The following is a 23,322-nucleotide window of genomic DNA, read 5'->3' on the forward strand; positions in this document are numbered from 1 at the left end:
TTGTGAAGGGTGTCTCTGTGTGTGTTTCTGTGTCGTCTGGGGAGAAGAGTGTAGATTCAGAGGGTTCTGTGTGTGTGGTATGTTGTCTGTGAGTATGAGTGTGGTTGTGAAATCTTCAGTCATGGTGGATGAAGCCTTTGTAGTAGAGTCCAAATTGTCTGTAGTCCAAAGTCCAACATACTCCTCCCATCAGATAGGAAAAAGTGAATGTGTAGCACACAAATTAGTGGCAAGATTGTTACCTGGCAGTGTGAGAGTCATGCCATCCCCACCTGTGGACGTCCCCTCTGTTTGCCAGAGGGGAATCCGTAGCTGCTGAGACAGGGGTGCATGCAGTTGTGTCCACCTCTGACAGGGCCGTCCTTCCTGTGATTGTGGCAGATGTTGATGGCCTGGATGTTCTTTGACCACAGGAAGGGGTAGATGCAGGTGGAAAAGCCCTGTAGATGTTGGTGTTGATGTCGGCCACCTCTGTGTGTATCCTGGCCACCTCAGTGTGTATGCCAGTAACCTCCACATTTGTGTCCCTCTGCAGCTTCTTAATTTCCCAGATTTCGGTCAATACCTGGCCCATGACACTTTGGGAGTCCTGATAAACTATCAGAACTCGGGTGATGGCAGCCCCAGTGGGCTCACTTTGCTGGCCCAAAGTTACCCGCCCATCTCCCCCCATGGGCCTGTGCCCTTGGCACAGACTACACCCTCTACTGGGTGCTGGTTCCTCAATGACTGGGATGGTGATAACCAGCTCAGAATCCAGGACTGGGGGGCACCGGATGGTACTGACTGTGCTAGGTACACAGGTTGGGGGTGGAGTGGTTGAGTATGTTGTTGTGGGAACCTTAAGCCCCACTGTTGCCGCATACTGATGCTGAACAGTTGGGCAAGTACCGTCATTCATGTCCACCTCTTCAGGGTTGTCATCTCTGAGGGCTTCAGTATGGGGAGGAGAGGAACTCTGTTCAGTTTCCAACCTCCATCCAGGTGCTGTTGTGGATCAACCTGTAGAGAAATAGAGATCTTTGTTATTGGTGGAAGTGAGGAATCTACATCCACGTTGTTTGTGAAAAAGAAAATGAGGATGTAGAATGGAACAAAATAGAAAGAGATTAGTATTGTCATCTATTTGCATGGAGTAGAGGTTGGTTACTGGACATTTGAAGACTTTCAATAGATGTTGTAGATTTCTTCAACTCATTTGATGTGCAGATATGTGGCATTTTGATTTTAGGGATAGACATTATATCTCCAAAACTGCTACAAATACAGTGCAGTCATAACATGTGTATTTGTCCATTCTAGGACCTAGTTGTGTATAATAGAGGCCAATACACAGCTTGGTTGTATATTTGGCATCGTTCATCATGTGAGGAATGCAGTGTCAAGAGATCGCCTGGTACTGCTAATCAGCTGAGTTTCCATGATGGCTTACATAAACTAGGGGTACACCATTGTTAGGCTGTCACCCACTCACTTGATGGGACCAGGACACCACCAAGCAAAGTATTCAGACATATATCTGAGTGGAGCATTGTCTGTAGATTGCACATTCCATGGTGAGTGAAGATCAGTAGTAACATGGCAGACAAGTGAAAAGGGGCAAAAGTAGTCTTGGATCTTGGTTAGAGTTGAAGTGACAAGGCCACATGGTAGTTGTAGTCACTTCAGTCTCACTTTACCAACCCTTGGTAAACGGTTAGTGTACCATACCTGTTGACATCATACATTTGGGATGGCCCATTCTTTCAAATATTCACACATATCATGGGTCCTGCATTGATATTTTTACCACTTAAAGACAGCAATCAATCAATCAATCAGTGATACTTATATAGCGCGCTAACTACCCGTAGGGTCTCAAGGCGCTGGGGGGGGGTGGGGGGGGTGCCGCTACTGCTCGAACAGCCAGGTCTTCAGCTTCTTCCTGAAGGCGAGGTGGTCTTGGGTCAGGCACAGGTCGGTCGGTCGGGAGTTCCAGGTCTTGGCGGCCAGGTAGGAGAAGGACCTTCCTCCCGTAGTCGCTCTTCGGATGCGGGGGACGGCGGCGAGGGCGTGGTTGGCTGATCGGAGGTGGCGATTGGGAGCGTAGAAGTTGATTCGGCTGTTGAGGTAGCTCGGACCCTGGTTGTGTAGGGCTTTGTGTGCGTGGGTGAGGAGGCGGAAGGTGATTCTTTTGTTGACGGGGAGCCAGTGGAGGTCTCTCAGATGTCCGGTGATGTGGCTGGTTCGTGGGATGTCGAGGATGAGTCTGGCTGAGGCGTTCTGGATCTGCTGGAGTCTCTTCTGGAGCTTGGCGGTGGTACCGGCGTAGAGGGCGTTGCCGTAGTCCAGTCGGCTGGTGACGAGGGCCTGGGTGACGGTCTTCCTGGTCTCGGAGGGGATCCACCAGAAGATCTTTCGTAGCATGCGTAGGATGTTGAAGCACGCCGAGGAGACGTTGTTGACTTGCCTGGTCATGGAGAGGGAGGAGTCCAGGATGAAGCCCAGGTTGCGTGCATGGTCTGTCGGTTTGGGTGCGGTGCCCAGGGCGGGAGGCCACCAGGAGTCGTCCCAGGCGGAGGGTGAAGAGCCCAGGATGAGGACCTCCGTCTTGTCAGAGTTCAGTTTCAGGCGGCTGGTCGTCATCCACTCGGCTACCTCTTTCATCCCTTCGTGCAGGTTGGCTCTGGCGGAGGCGGGGTCGTTGGTCAGGGAGAGGATCAGCTGGGTGTCGTCGGCGTAGGAGATTATGCTGAGGTTGTGTTTGCGTACGATGGCCGCGAGGGGGCTCATGTAGACGTTGAAGAGGGTGGGGCTCAGAGATGACCCTTGAGGGACGCCGCAGATGACTTCGGAGGCCTCTGACTTGTACGGTGGTAGGCGGACTCTCTGTGTTCTTCCGTCGAGGAAGGAGATGATCCATTCCAGCGCCTTGTCCTGGATTCCGACGTTGCTGAGGCGCTGTACTAGGGTGCGGTGGCAGACAGTGTCGAATGCCGCGGAGAGGTCTAGGAGGATGAGGGCCGCTGTTTCTCCATTGTCCATCAGGGCTCGGATGTCATCGGTGGCGGCGATGAGGGCGGTCTCGGTGCTGTGATTGGCTCGGAAGCCTGACTGTGAGGGGTCGAGGGATCCGTTCGTCTCGAGGAAGGCGGCCATCTGCTTGTTGACGGTCTTCTCGATGACTTTGGCTGGAAACGGGAGGAGCGAGATGGGGCGGTAGTTCTTGAGTTCAGTGGGGTCCGCTGTTGGTTTCTTGAGGAGAGCGCTGAGTTCGGCGTGTTTCCAGCTCTCAGGGAAGGTGGCGGTGTCGAAGGAGGTGTTGATGATGTCCCGCAGGTGGGATGCGATGACAGCGTCGGCCTTGTTGAAGACGTGGTGAGGGCAGGGGTTGGTCGGTGATCCGGAGTGGATGGAGTTCATAGTGCGTATGGTGTCTTCGGTGCTGATCGGGGTCCAGGCGTGGAGGGTGGTGGTTGTTCGGTCATGGTGTGCGTTGGTTGGTTGTTGAAGCTGTTGTGTATGTCCGCGATCTTGTTGTGGAAGTATGAAGCGAGGGAGTTGCAGAGGTCTTGCGATGGGGTGATGTCGTTGTTTCCTGCGCTGGGGTTGGAGAGCTCTTTCACGATGTTGAAGAGCTCCTTGCAGTTGTGTGCGTTGTTGTCCAACCGGTCCTTGAATGCTGTTTTCTTGGCGGCGCGGATCAGCTGGTGGTGCTTCCGGGTGGCAAGCTTGAGGGAGGTCCTGTTGTCCGGTGTAGGTTCCCTTCTCCAGACTTTCTCGAGGGCTCTGCAGTTCTTCTTGGAGCTCTTGAGTTCGTCGGTGAACCACGGGGCTTTCTTGCTGCCGGGTCTGCTGGGCGGGGTCCTCAGCGGGGCGAGCTCGTCCGCGCAGTTGCTGATCCACTTCGTGAGGTTGTCGGCGGCCTGGCTGGGGTTCGCTGAGCTGGCAGGAGGGTGCTGGCTCAGGGAGGTGGCGAGCTGGTCTGCTGTGATCTTGTTCCAGCTTCTGCGGGCGGCCTGTTGCTGGTGGCGGTGGGTCGTCGTTCTCTTGAAGGTGAAGTGGACGCAGCTGTGGTCCGTCCATTGAAGCTCTGTGGCATGGCTGAAGTCGATGTCTGGGCTGGAGGAGAAGACTGCGTCCAGTGTGTGTCCGGCGAGGTGGGTGGGGGTGGACACCAGTTGCTTGAGTCCAAGATTGGCGAGGTTGTCGAGCAGAGTGCTGGTGTTGCGGTCGTTGTTGTTCTCCAGATGGAAGTTGAGGTCGCCTAGGAGGATGTAGTCAGCGGAGGGGAGGGCATGCGGGCTGACGAAGTCGGCGATGTCCTCGCTGAATTGTGTGCGTGGTCCCGGGGGTCGGTAGATCAGGGTGCCTCTGAGGGTGGTGTTCGGGCTGGTGTGGATCTGGAAATGCAGGTGTTCGGCGGTGTTCAGGGTGTTGTCGGTGCTGGTCGTGAGACGGATGGTGTTCCTGTGGATGATGGCGATGCCTCCTCCCATCTGGTTGGCGTTGCGGTCCCTCCGGACGATCTTGTAGCCCTCTGGGATAGCGATGGCGATGTCGGGAGCTGAAGAGGCGTTCATCCAGGTCTCCGTGAGGAAGGCGACGTCAGGGGCTGTGGCGTCTAGAAGGTTCCAGAGTTCGATGGCGTGTCTGTGGACGAAGCGGGTGTTGAGCAGGATGCACTTGAGGTGGGTGCTGCTGGCGTTCGACTTGGTGGGTGCTGGTGCGAGGCAGGTCCGGATGCAGGTGAACTTGCAGGCGTGGCAGCTGAAGGGTCCGTGGGTGCGCCGAGGAGTGGCTTGATGGCATTCTGGGAGTCGGCCGGTGTTGAGTGCGATGAGGGTGGCGGCGGTGTACGTCAGGCGGGTCGGCCGGGGTCTTCGGGGGCCAGGGGTCCTGGCGCTGGTCGCGATCCGGTCGCGGACGGGCGCAGACGGGCTTACCTTTGGCGCGCCTTCGGCGCACAATCGGCGCGCCCGCTGCGCGTGACCGCTGCGCGTTCGCACGGTCGCCATTAAAGGCGAAGTGCGCGGGTGGGCGGAGCAGCTGGGAGGCGGGAGCGGGGAGGGAACAGAAGAGAAAAGGGGCGGGGCCAATGGCGGTGGCGGGAAGCGAGAGCGGAGGGCGGCGATGTAGACGGTCAATCAGGAAGGAAACTGGACACGGCACAGAGGATACAATGAAATTAACAGGCACAAATTACGGGCAAAACAAAGAAAAACAGCTAAATACACGAACAGACGGCAAAAACAAACAAGCACAAATTACGGGCAAAACAAAGAAAAACAGCTAAATACACGAACAGACGGCAAAAACAAACAAGCACAAATTACGGGCAAAACAAAGAAAAACAGCTAAATACACGAACAGACGGCAAAAACAAACAAGCACAAATTACGGGCAAAACAAAGAAAAACAGCTAAATACACGAACAGACGGCAGAAACAAACAAGCACAAATTTAGGGCAAAACAACTGGAAAACCAGAGGGGAGCGACCACGGCGTCAGCGAGGCCGGCGGCGAGGCAGAAGGCAGGCAGAGGGAAACACACGCAGCAGCTGGTGGCCGTGCGGCGCGGGGGTGTCCCACAAGTGGGTCACACTCACCTGCATCGCACGGTCGCCATTTAAGGCCAAGTGCGCGGGTGGGCGGAGCAGCTGGGAGGCGGGAGCGGGGAGGGAACAGAAGAGAAAAGGGGCGGGGCCAATGGCGGTGGCGGGAAGCGAGAGCGGAGGGCGGCGATGTAGGCGGTCAATCAGGAAGGAAACTAGACACGGCACAGAGGATACAATGAAATTAACAGGCACAACAGCATAGCAACATGTGGCATGGCATGGAGTTGCATACATTTGCTCTCATATTTGACAATACACATTGACACAGACAAACCAAAATCTCAGATACTTTGAGTATTGCATGTTAGGAAAGCAGATAGAGAACACAATAGCAGAGTTGAGATCAAACAGGACATTTTGATATTGTGACAGTTATTGAAGTGTAACTTACCAGAGTCCACTTCCCTAGCTATTCCTGTCAAGCCCTCGCAATGCCGGATGACCAAGACCTTCTCCTCCCAGGAAAAGAATTGTAATGGTGGGCTGGGAGTGCCACCACCAGTCCGCTGAACCTTTAAGTGGTGGTTGTTGTACCTGGTATACATCCTCAACCTGAGCTTGTTCACCTCTTCCTAATGTCGCCCTGTGTCTGCAGGGTGGTACCAACAGCATTCACTCTGTTGACTATCCTGTCCCACATCTCAGTATTCTACTGAGCGGAGTATGCTGGACTTAAGAACCTGAAATGTGTGGCTTTACACTAATGATTTCATCCATCTATGACTGTCAACTCATGCTCAGTGAAGAATCTTTGTTTTTGCCAGTCATTATCAAACGTAAGTGACTATATATGGAATAAAAAACAAACAAGTGGTACAGGAAAAAAGGTGCAAAACAAAAATGACAGGTGGTGGAGAGTGCTAAATGTGAAGATGAAGACTTAAAAGAGTTGCCTGTCTAGTGGGCTTTGGTTGAGAAGTAAAGGATGCTGGTCCGGGACGGGGTGTGTTTTTATTGTGTGATTTGCAGGTGTTACCACTTGGCCAAAGCACTTAAGCTGTGTAGTTTTTCAATCCATCCAGTGGTCATTGTTGTAGTGTTTTTTTTGCGCAGCGGTCTACTGCCGTTGGGTAACCGCCATTTGTTAACCACCGCTGGGAGACCACCAATACGACTGTGTAGTCGTAATACACCTGGCGGGTAGACTGTGGACCTGCTGACGTTTGTGGATGCAACACCAATATTGTAAACTGCCACGACCTCAGCGTTTCAGATAACACAACTCATAATACAGTGGACTGTAGACCGCCATAGCAGCGGTGTCATAGAAGACAAGGCGTTCGGGTGGTCAGACCACCAAACTCAAGGCCTAAGATTTCTTATTTTACACTAGAATACAACTCTGTTATATAATGGACATGTTTATGTTTCTCTAATGTTGAACGTCCGTGTAAGACCTATCAGCCTTATGGTTGTCTTCCTACCCCGCCTCCTTTATAAGATCTCGTTTTTGCTGGCTTTAGGACTCCCAGCACTTTACCACTACTAACGTGCATGTGCTCTCTCCTCTAAACATGGTAATATTGACTTATAACCAATTGGCATATTTAGTTTACTTATAAGTACCTAGTAAAGTGGTACTATGTGTACACAGGGCTTAAAAATTAAATGCTTCTACCACCTGGAGCACTGATTGCTCCACTCATTTAAGTAGCCCTTAAGCATGTCTTAGGGCTGCCACTGCTGAACCTGTGTATGCAGTTAAAACTACAATTTCAACCTGGCAAAATAAACCTTTCTCTAGGCCCAAACCTTCAATTCATATACATATAAATTACCCCCAGGATAGGCCCTGGACAGCCTAGAGGGCAGGCTGCAGGGTATTTAAAAAGTAGGACATGTACTTTTAAGTTTTACATGTTCTGGTAGTGAAAAACTATTTTTTTTATATTCGCTACTGCAAGGCCTATCTCTCCCGTAATATAATATTGGGATTACATTTTAATAATTTATAAGTGTAATTTCCTAATGGGAAGAGATAACCAGTTCATATTTGGTGTCTCTGTAATTTGAATTTAAAATCCTAACTTATGCTGAAGTCTGACTTTAAAATACAATTTTGAAAATGGTTTGAAAATGACTGAGAGTAGTTGACAGTTGAGCTTTGCGTATTCCTAGACAGTCAAACACAATAGGAAACTTAGGTCTGCCTGGATGGGCCATCACTGGCAGGATGGGAGAGAGAAGCTGGGCACAGCCCCACTTACACCTGAATAGACTGTGTCATGCCTCCACACGAAGGGGTGCATAACACTCTATAGTTAGTCTCGAGCAAGGACAGGAAAGGCAGAATGACTGGAGACTTTAAAAGGCAACCTCTAGCACCCATCTCCCCTACTTTAGAGGAACAACTGGGTATAAATACTGGACCTTAGACACCAACTCTTCAGTACACTTCTAGACCTTTGGATACTGTGCCAGGAAGGAGGACTGCTGTGCTGCTACCAGTATTGCCACTCTGTTGGACTGCTGGTCTAAAAGAACTGCTAACCTACTGCCTGATGCCCTCTTTCCTCGGGAAGAAGATCTGGACCTGCATCCCATCTTGAACCCAGGACCCCAGAGTGACTTTGAGGGCTATTCGGCTGGCCTCCTGATCTGAGCCGCAAGGTCATAAAAGGTTCCCCAACAGCTCCTTCACCTGTCTGCAGCGAGTTCCTGACTCCCAAGTGGTCCTTCTCAGGTTCTGGACCCTTGATGTCGCTCAGCAGGCTTCTAAATCAAGATTTTGGTCTCTTTGTGACTGTGAATGGGCCAGTTCGCACAGGAAAAGCATCGATCACCCACGGACGACTGCCACAGCAAAGCTTCAGCCTGCCCATCTGCAACGCCTGACCTGCTCTTCAACCCCCTCAAACACTAATGGGACTCTTGGCACAAAATTTCTGAAGGTAAACCTCCAGCAGGGCCAATCTGAGACTGTTTCTAGCCTGTGCTCCATTGTAATTGGCCTAACCTTTGGACAACCAAATAGCTGCAATTGCTGTTTTATGCTTTTAGGCACCATATTGCAGTTTATTCTTCAAAAATGTATAACTCCGGTTCTACTGATCGCGTTTTTGTCATTTTGGTATTATTTTATTTATAAAATTAAGCTCCATTTTTCTAACCTTGTATAGGATATTTTTGTGTGGTGTTTTCATTGTTTTATTTCTTTGAAATGTTGCACAAACACTTTGCACATTGCCTCTAAGTTACGCCTGACTGCTCTGAGCCAAGCTATCAGGGGATTGAGCACTGGTTAATTTGGGTTTGCTTGGGCCTTACCATGAGAAGGATTGTGGTTACTGCTTGACCAGAGCTCACACCCCAGTCAAACAGTAACCCAGTTTCTTTCTGTCAGCTGCCTTGGCATTCCTCCACAAATGTTGTCTTATTTGTGCCTTGTACTCCAGACGCAGTAATTCTATAAGATCTGATGATGTTCCATAACTACTTCAGTTCACACTGGTTTGTTACCTCTTTGTAAATCAGAGATCTCAATGAATCTTTATTTGCAATTGTGCAGTCACAATGATAATTTAACATTCCTGAAAAATACCTTGCAGTTAATAATAGCAAAGGTAGATCCAGTCTCAATTTGCAACGTGGAATTGCGTATCTATATCAATCCCTGATGCCTAGTAGTTTTCTGCCCCATTAGGGGGCAGATCGGGATAAAAATATGGTCAATCTTCCTCGTGGGGTGGGAGGCAGAAAACAGCCACAACATTTACCAAATAATGGGGGGTGAACCTTGCCCAAGGGGGTGCTCCCTGTGATGTTGCTAAATTAATCCCTGGTGTATAGTGCCTTTCTGCCATGCTTGGAGTCAGAAAGCCCCCAAATTTGATCAAATAATTGGGAGTGGCCCTTGCCCAAGGGGCCCCTGACCGATGTAACTAAATGAATCCCTGGTGTCTAATGGGTTTTTTCCTCTTTAGGGACAGGTCGACCTAAAACTATGACATATCACCCCTGGGCCATACTTTTAAGTATTCACACATATCATGGGTCCTGCATTGATATTTTATGGTAATCCACTTACAGACAACACAGCAACATGTGGCATGTCATGGAGTTGGACTCATGTACTCTTATAAGTGACAGTACACATTGACATAGACAAACCAACATCTCGGATATTATACACAAAAGGGTTCAGCACCTTTCAACAATTTAAAGCAACCAATGTCAGTATTCAAGAGGCAGTGAACTCACAAGAAGATGTCCAAATCCCAGAAGTGGATTTCTTTAAAGGATTTCTCTTTGTTGTATTTTTCCTAAAAACAGGAGATCATATCTGATGCGTTTCGTCTCACAAGAAGACTTCTTTCTAACTTGAAACTGACAAGCACATGCGCTGCGGGCCACCAGCCATTGCTGATGATGCTTATTATATAAAAGTCTTCGGAAACTTGTATTCCATGTTATCTGGTTGAAATCTACAACGTCCTTGTGAATACACTTTTTTCGCTCTATGAAGCCCTGAAGAAGTCTGCTTGTGAGACGAAACGTGTTGGCTGTGATCTCTTGCTTTTAGGAAAATTTACAATAAAGAGAAATCCTTTAAAGAAATACACATCTGGGATTTGGACATCTTCTTGTGTTATCACTGCCTCTTGAATACTGATATTGGTTGCTTTAAATTGTTGAATGGTGCTGAACCCTTTTGTGTGTAATGTTGTCATAGTATCTTGTTCATAGTTAAGGAGCATAAAGGGGAGTGCTCCTTGGTTCCTTGCACTACACAATATATTAAGACACTTTTTACTGTCAGGCGCGGTCTCTTATGGCCTCTACCCTCTTTCCCAATTGCATTCAACATCTCAGTTAGTTTGAGTATTGGATGTTAGGAAAGTAGATAGAAAACACAATAGCAGAGTTGAGAGCAAACAGGACATTTTGATATTGTGACAGTTATTGAAGTGTAACTTACCAGAGTCCACTTCCCCAGCTATTCCTCCTAAGCCCTCAGAATGCAGGATGGCCAAGATCTTCTCCTCCCAGGGAAAGAATTGTAATGGTGAGCTGGGAGGCTGCCTGTCTCGGGGCACAGAAAACGGCCACAATATTTGCCAAATTTTGTTGAGTGACCTTTGCCCAAGGGGACGCTCCCTGTATCAGTAACAAAATCCTGGTTTATAGTTTGTGGATTTCTGCTGTTCAGTCGGTGTCCCACCCACGATCCCGCAGAAGGAATGCACGCTGAGAGACACTGGAGATAAGGTACAAATCTTTCCTTTACCTGGGTGCCGCTCATCCCTCCAGGGAGGTAAAAATTCACCTATGCACTGCGACTGTGCGTTCTCCTAAACCCCCGGGTTCAAGTCTCATGATGTTATGGACTTTGTTCTGTATTTATCATATGGTAACGTATATGATATTCTGATATGTAGTACCACTTAACTAGGGACTTATAAGTAAATTAAATATGTCATTTGGAGATAAAGCAATGTTACCATGTTTTAAGGAAGGATCACATGCACGTTCACACTGGTTAGCAGTGGTAATGTGTGCAGAGTCCTAAGGCCAGCAAAAACATGGTCTGCAAAAAAGAAGGAGCAAGGCAAAATGTTTGGGTGAAGACAGTGGCGGCTAACATGTTAAAATACTAAAGGGAGAGTGTGAGGGAGAGGCAGAAGGGGCCAGCGGGAAGCACACAGAGGAAATGGGGCCTGCGCGAATCACGGGGAGAGTATGCAGCGGAAGGAGACAGGTTTCGTGAATAAATCAAACACTTACTTGGTACTGCCGTCCAGCGTGCGCTCCTCTGCTGCAGTTCCTGGAGTCCCTATGAAACCATCAGACTACCATCCAATCCCCGAGCTGCGAACAGTGTGGGGATTGGCCTGAAGGGGTTGAGAAGACGCTTTGCTCAGGTCAGGGAATCTGTGGGGTTTCTCCAGTCTGGCTGCTTGATGCAGTCGGGCTGGAGAAACCTAGGTGGGCATGTGTGTTTGGCTGGCCTGAGACGGCCGGCCAAGCACACATGAGCACGTAAAAGTCCCCCCTCCTTCCCATGCCCCAGACCACCCCTCCGTGCATAAGCTGGTTCAGAGCAGCCAAATGAAAAATAAAACGATACTAAAATATTGTTTGATTTTTCACTTGCTGGCTCTGAGCCAGTGAGGCGACGCTCCTCCGCCATTGCTGGAGAGCCGCCAATGGTAGAAGACCACCCTGAGGCTGACCGGTCTAACAATACACATCTCCTAACTGATTTTGGTGTATTAACGTTGGACCCCATTACCTCATGCGTTCCAGTTCCAAGACTTATGTGGCCAAGAAAGGGAGTTGTCCGCAGAGTACTGCTGTGCAGAAAGAGCTGGTGTCTGCCTGACAGACAGTTTCCCACAGGTGAGGGGGATATCACATGAGACCGAGATACAACTCGGGATCTGAATGGGTAATAGTGGAGGATTTATTGTGTCACCTTAATGCTAATAGCACCTAAACCTATGATACCTATAATCAATATCCTGTCCCAGGAGCGTGAAGTAGCTGATTGTATTGTTAATATGTTTATGTAAATATTGTATCTTGTCTTGCGTTCTCTGTTGACGAGTAAGGCGGCAGATAGTAGTACATACCCTAAATTGGACACAACAATACAGAAAGATACCAAATCGGATGAGAAAACTGTTGGAAATGAAGAGTATCACCTTTTGACGTGTTTATGTATGCACGATAAACAGAAAAATATTATGTTATGTAATGCTGAACACATATCCCGTCTTTACTTGTAAATGTATTTTCTCCACTTTCATGCATATATAAATTACAGCTGAATTATCAAGGTGTAGGTTCTGCAGTGACAGTCTTATAATATACTAGGCTATTCAAATTAAGGAGAGGGTGACGAAATGGAAGCCACATAGGGCAAAGTATTTTTTTTCTCAAAAAGTGAAATTCCCTAAATGCATTCTGGAGTATTCATATGTTATGTAAATGATTTGAAGCAAGAAACGTATTTGATTTTAACAATTTATGTTTTCCCTTTCTAGCTGCATAAAGTGCTTCTTCTGGGATGCATTGGCCTCGTGTTTGCCTGTAATGCAGTCATGTGGACTTTCTTCGTAAAAGCTCTTAGGTTTTCCTCCTCTTCAGCAGCAGCAACAGTGACATCAACTGCCTCAAATTTCGTTTTTTCTGTAAGTTGACTCAGTTATTCCAAGCTAGTTACTCATCAAATTCTCTATTATCATTAAGGCAGAAATGAGAGCGATACATCTAATGAAGGAGAATATTTTGAAATACTGAATGCTTTTTTCATTGCCTTAGTCATTCTATTAAATTATTTTTTGATGGGGATCCTGATATGTAATCTTCCAGTGGTAACATAAATCAGGCTATTGGAAGCAACAGATATTTTCTCTTTAAATTGAAAACGAATAGTTTGCTATATTCATCCTGCCAGCTTTACAGCTTTCTTCCAGTTAGGAATAATGAGTGGGTGTTTTTTAGTTATCACACTATTGATGAAAGCACGTGAGTGAACAAGCCAATAAATCAAGACAACATGCAATTATTACGCCTACCTTACACTCCGTGAAAGCGATGCCTTCTCAGGTTTCCATCCCAGCATTTTGCTGTACAAAATGTTTTGAAAATATAGCTGGACTGTCAGTAACTTTCATAGTTCGAGACCCTGTTGTGAGATTTGTGTAAGTAACCCAGCTCAGACCCATGCAAATTTGTGGAAGTATTGGTTCCTACAATTAACATCGTTGGCACTCGTGCATGATTGCTTACTAGGGGTGACCATTGCTTTCGTCTAGGAGAACTGGTTCTGGTCCACCTTTATCCTTGTAAGGAGAGAATCTATACTACTATTATAAAGAGAGAACTGTGTCCTTTGAGCCAGGTAAACTCGAAAAGTACACCACCAATCGCAACACCCAATACAGTGTTGGAAAGGGGGGTCCAGTAGATGGACATAGGCTATAAAAAAAATAAAAATAAATGCTATTTAAAAAATAAACAATAAAAAAAGTAGTCCCTAAGAAGTAGCGCCGGCCGTGTGTGCTAACAACGTGCGTGCTGACATCATCGGAGGACAGGAACGCGAGGAGGAGTGGACAACAGCGCGGGGAGGAGCGGAAAACTTAGCCAGACTGGAGGGAATGAGGTACGTGAACCGCGGGGAAGAGTGGTGAAGTAAGGCGGACTGGAGCGGAATGGAGGAAAACCGTGCATGGAGGAGCGGAGAACGTAGCAAGACTGCAGCGCCATGAGGTATGTGAAACGCGGGGAGGAGCGGTGAAGTACGCAGGGAGGAGCGGTAAGTGAGGCAGAATGGAGCGGGATAGTGGACTGCAGCGGGGCGTGTAGACTGGCTTGGTGTAGTGGGGGGTGGTGCAGTGAGGCTGACTGGAGCGGGATAGCAAAATAAATGATAGGTTTTAAAACGGCTTTCACATTTGGTGCAGACATTTAAGTGAGAGTAGTGGGGGGCGGTGAAGTGAGGCGGACTGGAACGGGGTCTGAGTTTGTGTGACTGGGAGCAAGCGCTGAGGTAAGGTGCACGCAAGCCTGAAATGCTGCCCCCAGCCCCCTTCTGCCCCAGGCAACGCTGGGGCGGGCTGCTAGTTATACATATTATGGACTGTCTCTCATGATCTGACTAGCCCAAAATGGCTTCTGGAGCAGCGCATACCCAGAAGCCCAGCTTTCAGTAGCCACTGCCTGTTTGTCACACTCAGTTATGGGTGGTCAAACATGATCAACTATAGAAGGAAATCTGAAAAAAGGAAAAGACAGGGTTAAACTTCAGGCCATGGCCAACACTCTGCGACTTTCTAACATCTGCCAAAGCAATTGCTTTTGTTAATCCAGCTTTCGATTGAAATTAGGTTACAAGTGGCCTGATACTTTACTGGAAACATATTTATTTGATACAGGCATGTGGAGACGTGCATGGGAAATGGATCAACATTTGGGAAAACGTGGAAAACTGGGCAGTAATACCTTGTTGCATGGTTAGCCCTCATTCCATATGTTAGGACTCATAAATGCCTAGTAAAGTCATGATTGTGCCTCCTTGCATCAGTAATACTGTGTGTGGTTTTACCATGCCCTAATAGCCCTAGCAGCTTGTAACTGACCAATAAAAATAGAGTGGTTTACCAAGTTTGGGATAGAGGTAAGGGAAAGGTGGATAACAGGGCTAATGGAACCAACAATAATTAGCTAATAATGGCAAAGGTTGTATCACAATCTTTATAGTTTAACAAAGTTCAATCAAAAAACAAATTTCAGTACTTCAGTCACTGCATCAATCAAACTATGGGTTTCCCAAAAAGAATAAACCACAGCAGTATTTTCTCAGATTCTTTAGAACTTCCAGTATCCTCAGATTTGTACAGGAGATTGCACAGAACATGACAGAGCAGGATCGATTTTTTGCCAAGTTGTCTGGTTTACTGGTGTGCACACCTTTTTAGGTCTCGGCCTGCGTAGGCTGCGCTTGCGCAGTCTCGCTGGCGAGAAATTTTGTTTTTCAGTTTGGAGGTTTGAACCCGCCCCTCTTCTCCATTGACTGGCTTCCTAAACGGAGACCAGCCATTGGAGGAGAGAGGCGTCACTCTGTTCAAGCCCGGATTCGGTGGTGTTTTTTAGGTTCTTTCTCTCCTATTCCCATTGGCTGGAATTTTACCTTCCAGCCAATGGGAAGAGGAGAGAAAGAAAACCACGCCCGAATAGCAAAATGACCGTGCGTTTCTCCGAGGCATTTCTGCCTCGCCTCGGAGAAAGATGGTGGTGTTGGTGTGATCCTGTGCTGCATGTAACGATCAGCAGGTAACTTCTGCTCTTTGTCCTGTCGAATATCCTCTGAAAAGCAGAATATATTGAGTTAAGCCAAGAGTCACAATTTAGACTTTGCGCGCTCAGGCAAACAGAGCTCGTTGTGAAAACTCTACACTTTCCCGCATTGTACCAGAACTTTGTGCTGATGAGACAATAGTAGACACTGTGGCATTTATTAGAGGGCAAACCATTTTGCAGTCCGGGGGGATACGCTAACTTGTACATGTTACAACCAAGTAAATGCTAGGGTTTTTTTTTCAAACCATACTTGAAAAGTGCCAGGTCACATATAAAACACCCCAGCCGCAAGCCTGTTACCCCAATCCGCATCAAAGGAGCGCGTGGAGCCGGGCACAATTGAAGGGGTTTGGCAACGTGTCCCCTGTGCCAAAATGGAGCCGGCGCCCAGTCAGTCATGTGCAGTCCTTCCCTTATTACATTCTGCTCCTGGGTTCACCTTCAGAATCTCCCATTTGCGTCCTCGCTATTAAAAACACACCGTTCCCTAAAGTCGAGGTAAGAGCTAGTGTGGGTGTCCTTCCATGTCGTGAGTGTGCGATTTCGCCATTTCTATACCTCCGATGGGGCACGGGAGACCCGATGTCCCCAATTAACATCTAAACAACTGAGCCATTTGACGACTTTGCAAATGGAAGTTTACGCTGTTTTTCCCCCCACCCTATTTGCACAAGGGATCATGTTACTGCATACAGCGGGGGTGGTGGGTGGGTTGTCTGCTGTGTACCCCCACTTTATAAATCACCCGAATTAATCGCATACCTATTTTATAAGGAAAAGGTACACCGTATATACAATTAATGTAGCTTTACTCCTCTAGTATTTGGCTAATGGGGCGGGGTGTCTCAGATTTGTATGTTACATGACCAGTGTGTCTCCGGCTGCATGTTATGCAGGGGAAGGGGAAGGGCAGTAGTGCTTGAAGCAGTCTTGACGCGCCGGGGCGGAAGAATGGAGGCTCTCGCGCTGCCACTACTCCCGAGGACACACTGAAACCTGTTTGATCTCAGTGTGGTCTTCTATGTATGTGGACATGAAAGCGGACCCCGCTTGTGCCGAATGCCCGCTTTCCCTCCCTGGAAGTCGGTATTTTGGCGGAGTGTGGGCAAGTGACTTCATTGCCAGTGTTTTTTGGAAAGTTTGGGGAAACTTCCTTCCAAGGCACGGAACTTTGTCTTCAGCAGCAAAAGGGGTGGGGTGTTGGAATTGGGGAGTGTGTGTGAGAGAGAAGAAGGGGGCTGGATGGTGTAGAATGGCAACCAGACATTGTTTGCTGATGCAAATCAGACAGCCCATAATTGTAACCGAAAAAGCTGCCAGTGTTGTGGATTGCACGTTGTGTTCGTGGGCACACCGAAGTGCAGAACGGCTACTGCACGCTCTTGTCCCCGTTTATAGAAACTTCCCCTCTTTTAGTGGAAAGAGCCACTTGCTGCACTCCTCCCCCTCCTTTGCTAAATATATTCGCCCGCCTTTTATTTGATCCATATGCTCACGCCCCATGGGCTCCGTATTGTGTCCTGCGCTCGTGCGCCGGAGTAAAAGGCCCGGTGTAACCTGAGGAATTTGAAATGTAAATAGCAGCCCATGGGCGCTGGGGCAGAACAAATCGGCCTTTTATCGAGGGGCAGTAATGCCTGCGCCCACTCGCTGCCTGCCCCTTTTTGGGTTGGTTCGAGTCGAGGGGTGGCACAGGGCTCCTGACGCAGGCATACTTCTTTTAGGTCCTTCGTTATTTGTAGACAATGGCGATTTGAAGCACTTTACATGAAAAGTGATTAGAAGATTAACATCTGTCGACATGACCATTTCATCTGCAGCCGGAAGTAGGTCAGCACTTCTTCCAGGATCCCGGCTGCTGTGCGCATACCTAACAATGAGCCTGCTCTGCAACGAGTATATGTTTCAATTGGCGTATATGAGGTGACATGCTGCGTTCGCCGAATTCCCTTTATATTTCGAGGGAGTGCCTTGCTTTGGGCAGAATGTAACTAACATTTGAAGGGATTAGAATTGCTACTGATAGATATGCAAACTGCTACACAAGCAAGAAAGCTCTTAAACGGTCCCCAGCGGGTTCTGGAGGTATCCTACAGGCCACAGTAGCAACCCCGACACGGCAGAATTCTCCCTTCATCCTTCTGAAGTCGATACAATGAGCACTGTTGAGTTGGGGTGCTTACATCGGCTACTTTCCGCTTAAAAAAAGGTGATTTGCACAAATAAGCACCACGTAAATAGCAATGTGTGAGGCTCTGTGTGTGTGGGGCTCTGTGTGTGTGTGGGGCTCTGTGTGTGGGGGGGCTCTGTGTGTGTGGGGGCTCTGTGTGTGTGTGTGGGGCTCTGTGTGTGTGTGGGGCTCTCTGTGTGTGTGTGGGGCTCTCTGTGTGTGTGTGTGGGGCTCTGTGTGTGTGTGTGGGGCTCTGTGTGTGTGAGGGGCTGTGTGTGTGTGTGTGGGGCTCTGTGTGTGTGTGTGAGGCTCTGTGTGTGTGGGGGGCTCTGTGTGTCTGTGCGGGGCTCTATGTGTGTGTGTGGGGCTCTGTGTGTGTGTGTGTGAGTGGGTGTGTGTGTGTGGCTCCCTGTGTGTGTGTGTGTGTGACTCCCTGTGTGTGTTTGTGTGGCTCCCTGTGTGTGTGTGGCTCCCTGTGTGTGTGTGTGGCTCCCTGCGTGTGTGTGTGTGTGGCTCTCTGTGTGTGTGTGTGTGTGGGTGTGGGTGTGTGTGTGTGTGTGTGTGTGTGTGTGTGGCTCTCTGTGCATGTGTGTGTGGCTCTCTGCATGTGTGTGTGGCTCTCTGTGTTTGTGTGTGTGTGGCTCTGTGTGTGTGTGCGTGTGGCTCGGTGTGTGGGTGCGTGTGGCTCTTTGTGTGGGTGCAAATGCAATAGGTCTGCTTGTAATAGTTTTCAGTGTGTGTGTGTGTGTCTCTGTGTGTGTGTGTGCATGTGGCCCTGTGTGTGTGTGGGTGCAAATGCAATAGGTCTCGCATTTGCGAGAGATTAAGCTATTGGCATTGTAAATGACAATGCCATTTATTTATATGTTTTAAAAACAAAAATAATGTCATGAGCAATGCAAATAGCTCTAACTTTAACAAGGACGAGACCATTGCATTGTAAATGCTTGTTAAATGAAGATTTGAACTTGATTCATGCTGTACGAATAAGCCAGTGTAACTTTTAACAAGGCATGGTGGCTGGTAATGTACCCATACCTTTCCCGTTAGTTGGTATGGGAATGTCCCCTCCATGGTGTACGGTTGACTTCCCCTTTCCATTCCACACTGTGTGTCTCTTCTATACTGCTCTTTAATTTTGACTCTAGCATCCTGCTAATGTCGCCTGCACGCAGATGCCTGGACCTGCTGCTTGACATGAACAAGGTACTGGACTTTTGCTATGACCTGGAGGGGTGCACCGAGCCCTCATTGACTGACAGAGGACTACTGTTCCTGTCATGGCTTTAGTACATAAAGTGGTGGTGGCAGCATACCGTGTTGTTTGAGTTCATGGTTCTGGACAGACCTTTATATTTGTCACTGGAGTGGAGGCCTTCTGGCCCACTGCTGTAAAGTTTGCATTTATGTCCTTACCCAACAACTTGCTCAAATGCATCTTTGTGTGTAGATGCATGGTGTGTGTTAGTTAGCCAGAGTAATGGAGACCTTTGTGATCCATTTTAGATACTTCAGGCCTCGCCTTTACTCATGATGGAGGTGAGGTTGTTTTCTCAGACCTGAAGTGTGTTACTGGTATTCCCGAATCTAGAGGGAGGAGAACAAGACACTGACGGGAGTAGAGACAGGCTGTAGTTCGAAATTTGATTAGACCTTTTGCTTTGCAATGAGTTGCGGATATTCTTTTTTTTTTTTTTATTCTTTTTTTTAATTCTTTTTATTGAACTTTCAGGCAATTCAAGTACGAACAGTATACAGTCTTGTTGAAGCACCAACCATTACAATTGAGCATATACAGCATTTACTGTGTTGGTGTGACAGTATAAAAATAGAAATAAACACAATTAAGTGGGGAAGGGAGTGGGTACCAAAGTCAGAAAAAAGGGTAAGTCACTCATCGAAAGTATATACATTTGTAACCCTATAGCTGGATTTACTAGTCACACTCACAGATGTCTACAGGCAACCAACACCCCACCATCAAGCAAGCCATGCATAAGCCCATGGGAAATCAACGGGAGGGTCAAACGGGCCTGCCTCACTAAAGGCATCTGCAGTTTTCTCCGCATCCACCTGGGTGCCAAAATATAACCCAAGCAGAGTCCCTATATCCTTGGGGGAGAATTTCATCAGCATCAGCTCCCAATAAGCAGTCCAGTGATCCTGACAATAATCTGCATCCTTGAGTCATCCGGCACTTTGTGGCATTGGGCCCCTACCCCAATGAATTGCCATGTGGGGCTTAGCCAGAAGGAGAAGAGCTATTAAATTACGCACATCAGGCAGGGCATCTTTCAGTAGGGCGATTCGTTATGAGCGCTCCAGAGAGAGCCCAATATTGTCCACTAGTGCATCTAGTGCATCAAAAACTGTACTCCAGACAATCCCATGCGTAAACAAATCAGCACAAGCATGGCTCGGAGCACACAGTCATTGTAGGGCCTTGCAGGGCCTGGTCCAATGAAAGTACCATTCCGATACAAAGAACACATGGAAGTCAGCCACAGTTGGTGCAGCCTACTGCGAGTAACTGCATCGCTGGTGATCAGAAGAGAGTGGTGCCTAGTGCTTGGCATTGAAGGAGCAAATAAGCGATCTAATATAACTCGCGGTTAGAGCCTATTTCATGCCCATACTTTGAGATGGGGATTGTGCCAATCTGGGTCCGCGGAAGTCTGGGGGTCAGGTACAGCGCCATCCACATGGATGCTGGCCACCATGTGGTCATGTTCTGGGGTGATGTGTGCCATGAACTACGTGGGGTAAAACCTTTAGTGTAAAACTGTGCTGGACTCTACAGTAATACAGATATGTATATATATATGTATATATATGTATATGAATATGTAAATATGTATCAATGTCTGTAAAATTGAGAAAATGAATCAGATTCTTGTGTTATGAATAATGAAAATAACATACAAATAGATAAAAAAGGTACAAAAACCTTAAAATAAGAATAAAAGTATCAATAACAGCAAATGAGAAAGTGTGTGATGAATAATTAAGGTGAACAGTGCACGATTAGGTGGGTCCTAAAACCCATCATAACTACTGTTCTTTGATATAGCCATACCACATACTCTTAAGTGCATTATAATCCTCGCGGTTAATGCTAACTTTGGTTAGGCTTTATCAAAACATGTTGTGTAAGGTGTCAAACACTTTTCAATACTACCACCCCCCCCCCCCGTCAGTCCTGGCGGCGGGGGTAGCATTCCACCCTTCTAGAGGGAGAAGACCTGTAGTTACTGGTTTACCCGGTTGAAGTGGCCCTACTGGGGCTAACACAACGTAACGTGAGCCCAACACACCAGGCTGGGCATACCCTAGGTCTAATACTAGCTAATTTCCCCACAGTCACTTGTCTACCTCCCACCCAAGTCAGCTGGACTGACCATTTTATCATTGAGTTCTATACCCCTCACCCCAAACCTACCCCTCATGGGCCAATTTCCCTGCCCAGCGAACGACGTCAGTGGCATAAAGTCAACGAAACTACATTTTCAGATAAATTCACTGAACCCTTCATTACCACTTCGGAAAACATCGAAAATGCCCTCGAGAAATTCGAAAGAGCATCTAAGACTGCCATAGACAATATAGCCCCCCTTAAACAATTTAGACCCCCGGCCAGCTAACAAACAAGAAATATGGTTTTCTGACGACCTTAGGACACTAAAACAAACAGCTAGGAAGCTCGAGAAAAAATGGAGAATCTCCCACCTAACTACCGACAGGAGCCTCTACTGGGACTCATTAACCATCTATCATAAAGCTATCCGTACTGAAAACCCACATAGCATCCCTTATCACGGCCGCAGACAACTCTCCCAGGGTCCTATACCAAGTACTACAATCTTTTGTCAAACCGACAGCATGTGAAAACACCGACATCTCATCACAAAAGCTCTGCGAAGAAATATCCCAATTTTTCTCAAACAAAATAGATACCATCTACGAGAAAATAGTCAACTCTAATAATACCATGACCAGTGACGCGGGTCTGGCCTTTCATGAAACAGAATACAAACAAAATTCTCACACTCTAGATATCTTTCCCCCTATCATCCCAAAGGAGTTGTCAGCACTCACCATACAGATCAAAAGTGGCAGCCCTGACGATATCATTCCAGCCAGACTTATGCCCACTTTACTGGTAGCCTTATGTCCTACGTTTGAAAAACTTGTCAATCTGTCACTCAGTACAGGCTCTGTCCCCAGACAATGGAAGCAGGCACTAGTTAGGCCCATTAGGAAAAATACTGCTATACCATGGACCGAACTAGCAAACCTGAGGCCCATCTCCCTGCTACCGTTTTTGGGGAAACTCACAGAGAAGTACGTAAATCGGCACTTATCCAGCTACATTGAAATAGCTGGCGGCCTAGACTATTCCCAATCTGGTTTTAGGCCGAAACACAGCACAGAGTCCACCCTCCTGTCTGTTACTGATGACCTGCACATGTTCCAGGACAAAGGCTATTCTGTGATCCTAGTGTTACTTGATCTGTCGGCAGCGTTCGACACCGTGTCACATAACATCCTTATTGACCGGTTGTCGAACGTAGGAGTTAAGAACAAAGCCCTTGCCTGGCTAAGGAGTTTCCTATCCGATCGCACCCAGACTGTCACCATGGGTGCATATCGATCAGCGGAGGTAGAGATTTCGAAAGGGGTGCTACAGGGCTCCTGTCTGAGCCCAACACTCTTTAACATCTATGTGGCACCCCTGGCAAGAGTGATGCGCAAATTTGGTTTCATCCCCGTGTCATATGCGGATGACACACAGCTCCTCTTCCCTTTTAAAACTCTCACTGCTGAACTAAAGAGCTCCTTCTCTGCAGGCATGAAGGCCGTTGCACAGTGGATGTCTACCAACTATCTACAGTGCAACGTCAGCAAGACTGAAATTATGCTATTCGGAGAGGCCAAACTACTATGGACCCCTGATTGGTGGCCATCTGATCTTGGTACGGTCCCAGAACCCAAACAGGTCGTAAAAAACCTAGGGATCCGCCTCGATCAGGAATTGTCACTCAAACAACATAGTATCTTTGTTGCAGGCTCATGTTTTCACATCATTAGCATGCTATGCAAAATGTTTCCCTTGCTGCCCGACTCCTTCAGGAAAACTCTACTGCAGGCCCTTATTTTGATTCGAATCGACTACTGTAACGGCTTGCTTCTCTCCGCTAACGAGGGAGTATTGGCTAGACTCCAGGTAGTCCAAAACACGGCGGCCCGCCTAGTCCTTAATGCCCCTCCAAGAACAGCATCTAAACCACTCTTAACCAAACTACATTGGCTTTCCATACGACAAAGGGCAAAATTCAAAATATGTTGTATTATTCACAAGAGCGTAAACGGACAAGGCCCTACCTACCTAGAACAGAAATTCACCCCCTACATCCCCTCCAGATCCAGTAAAAGCCACCTACTGGTAGTACCTCATGCCAAAAAAGCCAGGCACGGAGGCAAAGCATTGTCTGTAGTAGGACCCACACTGTGGAACAGGCTCCCTCTGACTCTCAGACTATGCACTGAACATCTTAAATTCAGAAAACACTTTAAAACCCTGTTGTTTAAAAACGAGATCTAACTCCAGCATTATTCACTCCCCTGTGTATGTAAACTGGCCCAAAAGCGCAGAGATACTCCAGTTGGAGTCGATTCCCGCGCTATATAAACTCGTAAATAAATAAAATAAAATAAATAAGTTAAACAGAGCCTCAGCATCACAAAATG

At 47.7% G+C, this 23,322-nt stretch overlaps 1 protein-coding gene across 1 annotated transcript in view; it reads left to right on the forward strand.

Moving 5' to 3' along the window:
* Positions 1-23,322, forward strand: part of TMEM42 (transmembrane protein 42) — a 98,463-nt gene that overhangs the window by 36,505 nt on the left and 38,636 nt on the right. The window contains exon 2 of the mRNA XM_086941752.1: positions 12,584-12,730. Within this exon, the coding sequence (XP_086797878.1) occupies positions 12,584-12,730 (147 nt within the window). The remainder of the gene's footprint in view (positions 1-12,583; positions 12,731-23,322) is intronic.

This window comes from Lissotriton vulgaris, chromosome 10 (genome assembly GCF_964263255.1).
Source record: "Lissotriton vulgaris chromosome 10, aLisVul1.2, whole genome shotgun sequence".
NCBI lineage: Eukaryota > Metazoa > Chordata > Amphibia > Caudata > Salamandridae > Lissotriton > Lissotriton vulgaris.